This window comes from Sylvia atricapilla, chromosome Z, assembly GCF_009819655.1.
Source record: "Sylvia atricapilla isolate bSylAtr1 chromosome Z, bSylAtr1.pri, whole genome shotgun sequence".
Taxonomy (NCBI): Eukaryota; Metazoa; Chordata; class Aves; order Passeriformes; family Sylviidae; genus Sylvia; species Sylvia atricapilla.
Window position 1 is genome coordinate 24,324,331 of NC_089174.1, and position 13,341 is coordinate 24,337,671.

Sequence of the window (13,341 nt, forward strand, 5' to 3'; positions counted from 1 at the left end):
TCAAAATGGGTGGCTGCTGGCAAGTGCTTTATCACAGAGTACTTGAACACCATCAAATTAATGGATGGTTAATTCTGATATTACCTGTTTCCACTAAGTGGAGCAGATGAACAATGTAGTCAAATCTTAGCCTTGGCTTGATCAATTTGCTTACACTGCATGTGTTGTAATAATTTCTGTCCTGAGTGCCCTTAAAATCAGGATGCTTACCAAGCCAAAATACACTGCAATAACTCTGTAGTGCAGGAGATGGTCAGGCAGCTGATTAAGGAGTATGAATTCCAGATAGAATTGATTAGTGCTTTGATACCTGAAAATATATACATTCCTATCTTTTTCATTTTCTTCATCTTATATACAATTCTCCTGAACAGGAGCTTGAACCAATGATTTATTTTATCATTTACTTGAAAACTGGATAAAATAATGTTGTTGAAAGTTATAAAATGCAGTAACCAAATATAAGACTTTATAGAATTTTATTCTCTAGAAAACCCCTCCTGCAGTTGAAATAATTATTAGTGCTTTTACTTAGTTTGAGTAATTTCAATAAATAAGTAGCTGATGCATTACCAGTGTTGCTATAACGAACTGGGCTGACCTCCTGATTTTCATGTGAATCAGCATATTCAAAAATATGGCAAGTGTCATGCACACAATGCTACTATTTTTTAAAGTAACTATATTGCCTCCATTTAATTTTTGCAATTAGTATTTTTAAAGATGTTGAGGTCTCTGGGGGAGCCATGTGATCCTACAGGTCACTGTAACATAAAATATTAATTTGCGTTATGTAGTTAAGAGTGGAGTTTTAGTTATTGTTGTAAGTTGCTATGAGTGGTTATGAGTAATTTTTTTTCCTTCACAGTACTGTGAAATACATACAGGTATATTTATATTACTACAGTAATATAGTATATTGCTTCCTACTTCTGGAGAAATACTAAAAAAGCTCATGTTCTTGTCCTGATATCCCATCATATACTGCAAAACGAAGAGACTTAAACTGAGTCCAGAATACCTTGCCATCACGATAAGCTGTTCTGGAGATGAGGAAGATAGCAGTGAATATACACCATGGAAGTCGTTGTCTTATCTTGCCACTGACCATCTTATGACGCTGCAGGCAGTATATTTTGTGTGAGACATAAAACTCCTACTTTTGACAGCATTTCGCCCTTACAGCTGCTCTGCCACATTGAAAATCCTGGGACTTAATCACAAAGGCTGGAATGATTTTGCCTCAAACCAAACTCTTTCACCTGCCAGCATTCCTCTAGCCTTTTTGAGGGGGAGTGGGAAAGAACCGTCTAGTACATCTCTCCCCCAGTAAATTGGCTTAAACCAGTGTTTTGTACCAGTGGAGTCTGTATTAATAAGCTCATTTCCATTCTAGCTTTCTTGCTGTAAGCAGGCAGAACTTTTGATTATGTCATTAAATCAACATCTGGCCCTGTTCTTCCTGAAATACTGAACCAAAAGATGTCTGCTTTTATCTTCATTTTCTTGCTATTATATAGGGTATTTTATTAATTTATTTGCCTACAGAGAAGTCTTCTGCATATTAGCATTTCCCTCGACAGGAAGAAGACCTAAAGAGCACTGTCTGTTTTCTGGGGAGATAGCACGTGTTGGAGCATCTTCTGCCTCGGCCTCTTCTCAGAAGGCTCAGTGGGCTTCTGAAGTGCTTAGCCTTATGCTGTATGGGGTTTATTCTTCCTTTTTAACTGTTAATGGGGTCTAGAGAAGTGAAAGAACTTTTAGCATCCTTTGGCTCATGGAAAAAGCAAAATTTCAAGTATATTTCCATGAACTTCCATTGTCACAAGACTGGACAACAGTCTTGTTGAGAAACAGAGAGACAGAAAACAGCAAAGGCTTAGTATTCAGACAGGAAAGAAGCAGGAAATGCAGCAAAATTATGAAGGAGTCATTTGAAGGAATGCTGAGAGCTGTTGAGGATGGAAGATGAAAACTAATTGCAGAAAATTAGGTACTTGAGAGGAATTGGATGGATTTCTTGGAACAAACTACCAGGGAAATGTAGAACTTATTAATTGAAGGCTTTCACAGAATTCATTGTGTGCCTCAGTAAGTACACAGAGAGACAAGATCTAGTTTTTTAAGGACACTGTGGAAAAAGGGTTTCCAACGAGTTAATTTATTTTGCAGTCTCCATGTGTTTATTAATGGATTTTGTATTTTGAAAGCTAAATTCTGAGATTTCTTCTGGATTTTCAGGAGAGGGTAAGACAGTTATAGATGTGGGGGATAGAGAAGAAATTTGTGGGAGAAATACAGAATGAGTAGAAAAAAGCTCTGTGAATGAAAACGTGTTAAGCTTCAGTGATGAGCAATGAGAGATTGCTTTATATTGGCGTGCAATAATGACACAAGTCGAATAAGAACTAGATTGGAATGAACCTGCAAGTTAAACACAGCCTCATATATTTAATGAGATTTTTGTACTTTTTTTTAAGAACCTGTAAAAATTTGTTTATTAAAACAAAATATTAGGGCAGCAGAATTTATAAATAAGGTAAAGTAAATGATGCCTCGAAATGTGTATAATTGACACTGTATATTACCTGGCTCATTTTAGCCTTCTTTCTGTTTCACCTGCCCCATAAAGAAGCATTTAAATTTGTGCTGCTGATAAAGGCACTGTCATTCCAAAGAGACAGACACCTTCTGGAATAAGCCTGTTGTGCACATGCATGTTTGTGTATATAAATGGAATGTATATAAAATTATTAGAAAATTGCATATATTTTATATAGTTGTATTATATAGAATTAGGAAATTGTTTTTTTCTCTGTACAAGTTTTGAAGACATGCTCCTGTGTATGTGTTCTATTTTATATGGTAATAAGATAAGCAGAAATAATATAGGAAAATATCACTGAAGGATGCAGAGCAACAGGAAAATATACTAAAGTGAGTAAATACTAATTTTACTATTATTTTTAGGCTCTGCAGAAAATCCTAAGAAACTTTTCTTTTTTGTGTGTGTGTGCTAAATACTAATCTAATCTTATTTCCTCTTTAGCAGTTGCTATAACCTTGGTTAAGAACAGGGTACTCTGTTTCTAATATTCTGGGTTTAAAAAGTTGTTTTATTCACACCCTTTGTTTATGCATTAGAAATAGGATATGTCCAAATTTTCAACCACTGCAGGAAAAAGAAATGCAGAACAGTTAAATAATTATGCTTTCTAATTATTTGGTGCCTTGACAGTTTACCAGCCTGTAAATACTGACTTTTCATAATACTCTGAAATGAAATAGCTGTAGCATGTTTACTGTATTTTACCTGGGATGAATCACCTGATGTCTGCCATATTTCTACAGGAAAGGAAGAACTTCCTCTAAAAACTGCAGAAGGCAGTAGTAACATCTTGGGGTTTGTTTTATTGTTTTCAGGGTGCTGGGTGCACTGCACTGGTGGTAGCTGTGGTGGCAAGGAAGTTAGAACTTACCAAAGCTGAAAAACATGTGCATAATTTCATGATGGACACCCAGCTAACTAAAAGAGTAAGTCACACTTTATATTCACAACTGAAAAGGAATACTGTGTATTAATTTATTTATGCATTTGTTTTTAAGTAGTCTCCTTCTTGGTATCCTAGCTGAACTTTATCATGGGTATTATTTTGAAAGATTAGAAATTGAGTACCTTGAGTTTTTCTCTAAATTGAGGGCAGCTACAAGTTGTCAGCAAATTTTAAGGATTTGAGTGTTGTATAGAAGGTTCTTGTAACTGGAAGGTATTTGGTGTTAATTACTTAATAGTCTAGTTTTGCGCAGTTAAGTGCTGTGAGACTTGACTATTGTATTAAACCAAAAACTTTTGCATGGCATATGAAAAAAATATTTTTTTGTAGCTGAAATAGCTGAAATGACAGATAAAAAGAAGGATTTCAAGCTATGAGAGATGTTCTTAAGAAAACAACATATTCAGGCTTTGTGAGTGAGGCAGTCTTTCCAGCTGCTTTTTGTGCACAACACATTGTTTATTTAGTGACACACAGTACTGAAGAACCTTGAAATATGTTTGTATATATTATTTTTAGAAGAGACCATTTTTTACAAAGTAGAAACCATTGGTATTTATAGAAGTATTTTAAATGAAAGAAAATGCAGCAAAAAGGCAGCAGAAACCCTTTGCTAAAACAGGTCAGTGTTGAAGGAACAAGAAAATGAGTAGTAGCTGTACAGTCCAGTTAACTTGTTCAATATACATTGTTGAGGAGAGTCAGTGTGGAGACAAAGGTCCTTATAATCACAACAGGAACTCAGCAGAGTTTCTCCTTCCTGATGGGTGCAGAGGGATGTCAATGCCTGAGATGGAGACAATAGTTCTACTCGAGGCAAGGAGGAGGGTGACTGCCCTGGCACAGCTCCATGCAGTGCTGCAGTGCTGACTGCCATGGGTCCTGTGCTGCAGAGAGCCCTGTCCTATCTCCCACACGTTGTGTTTCTCAGAACACTGCTCTGGCTGTGCTGGCTCTCGTTTTTTGTACTGCTCACCACTAGCAGCCTTTATCTCCTCTAAGGAGTCACAGCAGGGAAAGTCTGAGGATGAGTGGGGAGATAGTTCTTACATAGGTATAAAGGGTGTCTGACAAGGTGTCTTTCTGATCTTGTTGATTTACCTTCCTGTTGCAGTCAGTTAAGGTCTTGTTGATACTAGACCACAGAAAACAATTTGTCCCTTCCTAACACAGTTACTTTTCTAGTGTTATTGGACAGCTAAGCCCAAAATGTGTCTCAGAGATTGGCCAGATTTTTAATCTGGTGTTTATTCTTGCCTTTTGAAGTTTATTTTGTTCATCTATTCTTCATATGAATCTCAATGTTAGTCTAATACTAACATTGAGTTTAGTTAGTTTATCCAATTGGTACTTTCATAGCTTCACGTTCATTAAACTCAAAGCACATGAAAAGTGAACCAAGCAAACAAATCCCAGATGCACATCAGATCACAAAGCATGCAGATGCTGGGGAGCTTTCCTCACAGCCTGAAGGTGGGCACAGCTTAAGGAATGCAAGGGCTACTTAGGGATTTTGAGGAGGTCTCCAAACAATGATTGGGCTTTCAATGAAGTCAGGACAAGGTTCTCCAACACTTACAGGTGTAAGATGGGGAAGCCTGTTGCTGGGCTAAGCTATTGCATGACATTCCTGCAATGTGTTACCCATTGACTTAGCTCTGACACTGCAGTTACTGACATGATGTAAAGCTGGAGGGAGAGAAAATAAAGATGAATAATCAGTACAATTTTTCTTTCCAAGTAACCTAGTCATTCAGCCATTAATCAACATTGCATTCAAATTATTTGTATGTTTTTAAGCATTCTTGAAAATTTTGGGGCCTAAAAAGAGAGCTGTAGATACTCTTAATATTTCGTGGAAAGCCTCATTTTAAAAAAGCCAAACCACTTTTTAAGTAGAACTCTGCCCACATTAACTGATTACATATTTTTTCATCTTTTTGGAGAATGCTAAAAAAGAAACAGGTATATAAACTAAATGCCACAAAAAAAAAAAAAAAAAAAAAAAAAAGCTCAAACAGCTCTGGAAGTTTAAAAGACTGTTAAAATGCTAATCATAGAACAAGAAAGAAAGAAATGCTGTGGTCCTATTGAATACACTTGATTAACATACAGATAAAACATTAGTATTTCTTCACTGTAATTTATATTGACATAAATACCAAACAGTTCCAACTCTTTGAAGAGGGAAAATTAATCCCAGATGCAAAAATATTTGATCAGAACATCACGTCTATATAAAAACAAAAGTGCTCAGTAATCCAGTTGTTGCTTTCTTCCGTCAGTGCTGCAGCTTCTTGAAATACCCACTTCCAATAGTTACAACAGCATTTCAAAAGTTTTAGGAAGAGTTATAACAGAAACATGAAAGCATAACGTTATACTACTTTTGTCAGTCGGGTATTTTCTTTTATTAAACAGGTGAAAAATGCAGCGGCCAATGTACTCAGGGAAACATGGTTAATTTATAAAAACACAAAGCTGGTTAAAAAAATAGACCATGCAAAAGTAAGGAAACATCAACGCAAATTCTTACAAGCTATTCATCAGTAAGTACTATTTTACTTTGCTTTTCCTCTCAAGGTGTTTTCTCTGTTAGTTTCCTTCTCTTCCCATCACTCTTAGTCCCATCCTGCCCTTCTGTCTTCTCTCCTCCCCATTCCCTTCTCTTCATGGAAGATTGTTCTGGAGGTTGATTTTCTTTCAGAGTAAGACAAAGATAAGGTTTTATTGTATTATCTGTTTACAATAAAATAAAATGCTATGCTGGAAGTTTGTCTATATAAACTGGTTCATGTTTTTCAGAAGATTACCATGCTTTTCAAATTATCTACGGGTTTTTTTGTTCTTTACCACTGAGACTATCCTTTGTTTTTATGCATTTGCTTCCAGGTAGGAAGATGCAAGCTACAACAGACAGAAAGAGATTTTAAAAAAACATTTTCTTTAATATTTAAAAATCAGAATGATGTGATAGAAGAGAGTATGTATATAGTGTTTAATGAAAAGAATATTCATCAAGTATCTCAAATATTTCATAGCCCACCAGCATTTAGTTGCCTCTCTCCACTGTATATTCTCAGTGCTTAAGATCAAATGTTCCTATGTCAGCTATGACCCCTGCCAACTGTTCTAGGAAATGGGAGTGTATGCCAGTCGTTGAGACCACTGAGCACCTCTAGAATTATTCAAATGACTTGTTCCCCTCTACTTTAGCTCTGAAAACAAGCGTGAGACCAAAAACTGGTAGCAGGATTAAACTGTGCCATGGTATTGTCAAACTACATTTATGTAAAATTTCCAGTATGTATTTGTCATAAAGCACATCCAAATGAGCAGAATTGCACAATGTTTACTATTCCTTGAACTACATGGGAGGGAAAACCTCCAGAGTTTTGTCCTCAGGAACCAGAATTCTTTTGAGGAATGGTCAGGATATCTGTCTGTTCTATAAGTTATCCCCATCCAGCCTGAGGCAGCCATTTGTACAGCCTGTGAAGATAGCTCTCATGAGTTACAGGGAAGAAGTAGATAAAATCAGATTGATTTCAGACTGATAGTTTCATAACTTTTGAGTGTAGGTCTGTGCCTGAGACATCCAGTGAAGAGATGTGAGGGAAGCATCCATGATGAAAAGAACATCTGTGTAGCATCTTGCAGGAAAGACAGGAAGGAAAGGCCAGGTTTACTCATTTCCTATTAGTAAATTTAGACTAGCAATCATTCTCTCTTTCATAGCAATGTTTCAAAGCAGTAGGTAGCTAAGCTTAAGCTATGAAGTATTCTGTAAACCTTAATGTAATACAGTAATGTAATACAGTATTATTTTGAGTAGACTTGCAGGAATAAATGTTACTGTGTCATTATGGAAATACTTTGAGAGACAAAAGGACAAACAGAAGTAGTTAAGGCATTTCTGTGTGAATATAAAAAGTATATTTTTATAAAACAGTTTGGCTGCTTAGCTTAAAGGATTGGGAGGTGAAGTGGAGTGGCAGGGGTTCTGGGGAGAGGATGGCATGTCATGTGCATCCTTGCTGGACTTGAATCCTTGATTGCAAAGGTTGTTCCTTAATATTTTAACTTTACTGTTTATTCTTTGTGTGTGTGTGTATGTGTTTGTGTGTCTATGTGTGTATGAGTACATGTGTTCAGAAAATAATCTAAAAAGCACAGCAGGCTCGATCTCCAAATTTTTCTGTCACTGAAGCTCAGAAGAATTTTGCAGGATATAAAGTGTGTTCTGCACCTCCCTTAAAAATTAATTAATCAGGTGGGGTGAAGAAGGTGGCATCAGTAATTTTTTTCCTAGATGTGGCAGCTGGATTATACAGCTATTTTAATCACTTCTGTCTGTCTTCTACCACTTCACACTACAGCCCCCAAACTTTTGTATTCAGGAAACAAACAAAATATATTTTTTTCAAGATGCTGAAGAATGCACTATGGATGAAAACATTGCACTAGCAGTTTGCTTTCTTCCTGTAGCTGAGTAAATGGATGCAAATTAATTTTCCATCCCTTTGCATCTTTGTAGTTCTTCTCAAGTGACACGGTTTTCCATCTTTCCAGAGTCTTAAGTTTTGTTTGGTTCCCCTCCTTCACCTTCCAACCATTTCACTGGAGACAAAAATGAAAGGAGTGGCATTTCAGGGCCAATTTCATAAAAGAAACCAGACTAGATAATGATAACAGCCATAGTCACAGCTCTAAAATGTGTTCAGCTGGTCTGGGTGTTCTGTTTCTCATGCACACTAGATAAGATGAAGGTGAAATCACGGAAAGGCATGTTATGTATTATATGAATAAGAAAATCTACAGATGATAGTTAAAGGGAAGGCTTTAAGATATTGCACATTCCCTTCATCATGAATCGAGTGAGTTAGACTCCTCAGGCAGCTACTGATTGAAAGTAGCAACTCCCTACGAGTTTTCACCTGCTGAATCAAGCCCACTGTGCTCATTTGGTTGTTTTAGTATATTTTACACTTTGTTTTCTTTTGTTTTGTCTTTTTTTCAACAAAATGAAAATAGAGCTCGGAAGTAAGTTGTATAAGCTGTTCCTTTCTAAACTTGCAGAATTTACCACTGTCTGCATGCAAAATATATAGAGTTTTTATTTGTGAACTTCAGTGGTCTGATTGCTGCCTTGGAAACGCGATCCAGAGTCATGATCTTTTTCTGTGATAAGTGAAGTTCATAAAATCAAAATTTTATCTTAATGAATTATATCATGAAAGTCTGTCAGTTTTCTTTAAAGCTGCTGCAGCTAAAGACTTGCCATATCTGTACATTCTTACAGCCTGTGGTAGGTGTTGGGTTGGTTACCATGAAAAATTATCATGTCAGTGTCAACTGGTACTTGTTCTACTACAATAATAATGATCTTCCTGGAATTTTAAGATTAAAATTCTGATTGTCAAACAGATGAGTCAGTGAATCTTAAGAGAACACATATCTGCAAATTATTTGAGAATTACAACCAAATTACAACCAAAACACTGGGGTTGTAATTCTCCAGTGAAATAATTTTCATTTGAATAATTATTCTGTTCTGACACTGTGATGATATAATTCCATACCTTGGAGACTCCTTTATATTGTTTGCTTTAGAAGAACTCCACCTTGTAGCCTCTGAAAACACCACTCCTACAGTCTGCATTCATGTTGCGCTCTGAAAGAAGCTTCCAGGGGAAGAGGAGCATATGACATTCCAGTAACAACCTCCTGGAATGCTAGTTTTATGTGATTAGTTCATTTGTGCCTTAACAGAGTTATTTATATTTTAAAGTTATTTTAAAATGATAATTCACTCTCCACAACTTATATTCTCATACCAGTTAGCCCAGATATGAAAGGAAATTCTCATAAACTAAAGAGATGAAAGAAAGTTTCTGATTTTGGAATACCTTGAAGAAGTTGTTTGGTTTGTTTTTTTTTTTTTTTAGCTAGCTTTCTAAGTAAACCATCATTGAGAAATGGGCAGAGAATGCATTAGCAACCTACCTGTCACAAAATGCTGCCAAACTTACTTCCCTTTGACAGCTAACCAAATTGTTGTTCTGGTTGGCCCTTGGCACACTGGTAGACTGAAGTTTTATCTTATCACATATTGTTTATACACTGATACCTTGGTTTTTCAATACCTTATTTCCTGCTCTGGAACTACTAGAAAAGTCATCGAAAGTCCAAGTATAGATCTATTATGGGATGTTGAACAGTTCAGTGAATCCTATTTAAGAGAGAAATTGCCTATTTGTGAAAATCAAATCTACAAACTGCTCCTCTAGCAGTTAATCCGGAAAACATGGAGTTTGTATCAGGGAATGTATAAGAAAGGTCGTATATCTTGCAAAAAAACGTGCATAATCTGCAACAATAATGCAGATAGATACACATCAAAGAAAAAAAATGTACCCTTGCTGCTTCTTTCATAGTTTTTCATTGTATTTAATAGTGCTTTGAAAAAGAATGATGTAAATTTAAAACGTAGTCATATTTAGATTCACAAATTTTCTAAGAAAACCAAATGTATTGGCAAGCATGTTGGTTATTTAGCTGCTGGTCAGATGGAAGTTCTGTTTAAAGTAAGGAGAAACTCACTTATCACTGTATGTTCATCAGGTTCCAACACCTGCTAACCCAATCCATTTCCGACAGAACAGGGCTAATACCTGTATCTAGTCATGTAGGCATGGGAAGATTCTTGACTAATACAACCTTAATGACAAAAAACTTGTTCTATGTTTCTTCCTATATCTACTTGTCACGATACTGAGGCTTTGAGGAATGTTTTGGCTTTCTTTCATGTAGTCTGGATAAATTGTTATCTTCCTTTTTGAATTCAACTTTGCCCATGACAAATGGTATTCTCAAGGACATCACATTTCCTTGCTCTTTCCTTTTTTGCGGTGTTGAAGAAGCATGCTTCCCATTGTAGCAGGCACATGACTGATTCTGACTCTACACAAAGTAGTCAAGGCATTGTCCATGCAGTTATTTGCTCTTCTAAGTTTTTGTGCATGCTCTTTAGAAATCCTAGTATGACTTCATTAAAAAAAAAAAAAAAAAGCTGACTTTAAATTCCACTTTTTAGATTAAGAAGTGTAAAAATGGAACAAAGGAAACTGAATGATCAAGCCAACACTTTGGTGGACCTGGCAAAGGTTAGTAGGCAGTTACTGTTGTTTCGACATTCATCCTTTCAAAATGAGTAGTTTTTAAGTGAAAATGTTATGTATTATATGTGCAAATATTGTTAACAAGGTTGTTATTTGTAGCAAATGAAAATATGTGTGTGTTTTGTGGTAGCACCTACTGAAAGAAACCTCCTGATGAAAGTTTGAATGTGCCATGTTTATTTATTTTTTTGTACATTTGAAAAAGATTTCACAATTGAGAGGCTGTTCCTGAGAGCTCGTGAGGTGCCTGTGGTGGTCATGGTAAATGCTGAACTGTGAGTGGGCTGTAGCGGTGTAGTGCTGTGTAGTAGGAATATTTGCCATGTGATGATAGTGACTGTGCCATGACAGACCATAGTAAATAGCTTCTAGACTGGAGTTAGAGGTCCTGGTTTCCTGTTCCTGTTGTCTTATGCAGCAGTAACTTTGGGCAAGGAAATTTAGATCTGCATTTATTTAAGTTTTTATAGTGAGTAATAGCTGCCTACTTTGCCAATATATCATGAGACTTTTAAAATATTTTTAAACCATTTGAGTTGAGGTAAAAGAGGCTATTCAGTTGAAAGCTGCTTGTTTACTGTTGCCAGAATTTTTCATAAATATATAATAACTAGAAAGCTAGAGGTCTGAGCTGATAGCGTTTTCGATTTCTCATTAGATCTTAATATTTAATAGTTACTGTGAGCTTAATTTGAGGCTACATTAGAAGCATTAATGGGCTCTTCCTAAGGGTTTCTTGTACACCTCTTCATTTACCTCAAAATCCTCCTCAATTTCAAGTGGATCTAAGCAAAGATTAAACTCTTCAGTGTTCATTCCCCTCTTGCTTTACAGAATCGCCTGACAACTTCAGGTGAAAATGCAATTCAGTCTAATGCTTCTGGCAACTAATAAGGACTTTTAATATATTATTTTGTGTAGACTACTCCACTTTCGAGGGTTTATGTTAGCATCCTGAAACAGGAGGCAGAGCAATGTATTATAACACACCTGATACTGAAGTGATTTACACCTTAGGCAATCATTCAATTACTTTTCCTTTCCTTTGGATGGTTCATACATTTGAGCGGTTTTTTCTACTGAATTACATCCAGTTTGGACTCTAGTTTAAATAATCTGAAATAAGCCTCAATTTATAAGAGGCAGACATTCAGCCATTCTTTTTAACCAGTACTAAGTCTCTATGAAATAACACATTTTAGATTACATTTTTACTGGCCATTGTGTCATTTTAAAATAGACTGCATATATTTGCTGTATTCAAGCAATGCTTTGTAGAGGCCAGATAGATTGGAGAGTGCAAAAGTATAAAGGCATACAGTTGAGTTTTTACTCCTTGCATTATTTTTCAAAAACAATCTGTTCAACTCCTCTTACTTCCAATTCAAGAAAATCTGCTCAGTTTAAGGAGTAAGCCAGTGACAAACATTTGTGCTCTGCTTAGAAAAATGAAGGTATTTAAAACCAGAATCAAGAACATTTAAGGATGGAACATATCAGTGGAGCCTTCAGTCTCCTGGTGGCTTACACTGACTGTTCAAAAGCTTAGCCTGGTGCACTCCCAAGCACCTGAATTTCAAAAAAAAGTCTGGTCTTTAATTGATTTTGACTTTGACGTCTGAAGTGCTACTAGAGACATTACATTTCTGCTCATGAAATTTAGTAGAATGTTTAGTCTACCGTAATTTAATCTACACGGAAAATTATTTCACAAGATTAGATATTGGTATAATACTCATATCCTCTTTTACCAACCCTTGTAGAGTTGTGCTACTTTTTACAGTACTTGTAAGGTCTCTCTAAACCTTTACTTACATCCTTCTACTTTCAGACTCAAAACATCATGTATGACATGATTTCTGACTTAAATGAAAGAAGTGAAGATTTTGAGAAGAGAATTGTTACTCTGGAAACTAAACTGGAAACTTTAATTGGTAGTATTCAAGCTCTTCCTGGACTGATTAGCCAGACAATCAGCCAGCAACAGAGGGAATTCCTCGAGGCTCAGATACAAAATTACGATAAGCATGTTGCCTACAGTGCTGAACGATCACGATCTTTGTCAAGAAGAAGGAGATCATCCTCCACAGCACCACCAACTTCATCAGAGAGTAGCTAGAAGAGAATAAGTTAACTGCAAAATAAAGACTCTTTGCCATCATATGGTCAATATTTTAGCTTTTATTGTAAAGCCCTATGGTTCTAGCCAGCGCTTTCTGGGTTCTGATGTCAGAATCCTGGAAACCTGAACACATTTTAGGCCAAAATGAGTGAAAACTCTTCTTTTTTTCCCCCCTCCTCCTCTCAGATGCACAGTGAATGCACCTAGTATTGCTATATTAGATTGTTCTTCCTGTAATTTCACTTTTTATTCATGCACTTCAAACAAGCTTTACTACTACAGTACATAATCTAATATAATAAAAATGTTAATTTCTGCACATAATTACTTGATTATTTTGACCTAACAACCAAAAAAAAGATCACAATCAAAAGACCTAATTATGAACTTATAAGAGACTAAATTGAAGCTTAATAATTATTTCTCAGTATGAAAGCTAACTGTCTAAACTTTGCTTGCAGTGGAGGGGGAAAAAAAACAATAT

The 13,341-nt window shown here is 35.9% G+C and overlaps 1 protein-coding gene across 1 annotated transcript in view; it reads left to right on the plus strand.

The window, feature by feature from the left end:
* KCNN2 (potassium calcium-activated channel subfamily N member 2) overlaps nt 1-12,896 on the plus strand; it is a 66,302-nt gene extending 53,406 nt beyond the window's left edge. The window contains exons 5-8 of the mRNA XM_066340016.1: nt 3,424-3,534; nt 5,976-6,103; nt 10,651-10,720; nt 12,567-12,896. Of these exons, the coding sequence (XP_066196113.1) occupies nt 3,424-3,534; nt 5,976-6,103; nt 10,651-10,720; nt 12,567-12,854 (597 nt within the window). The 3' untranslated portion in view covers nt 12,855-12,896. The remainder of the gene's footprint in view (nt 1-3,423; nt 3,535-5,975; nt 6,104-10,650; nt 10,721-12,566) is intronic.
* Nucleotides 12,897-13,341: the final 445 nt, after the last annotated feature.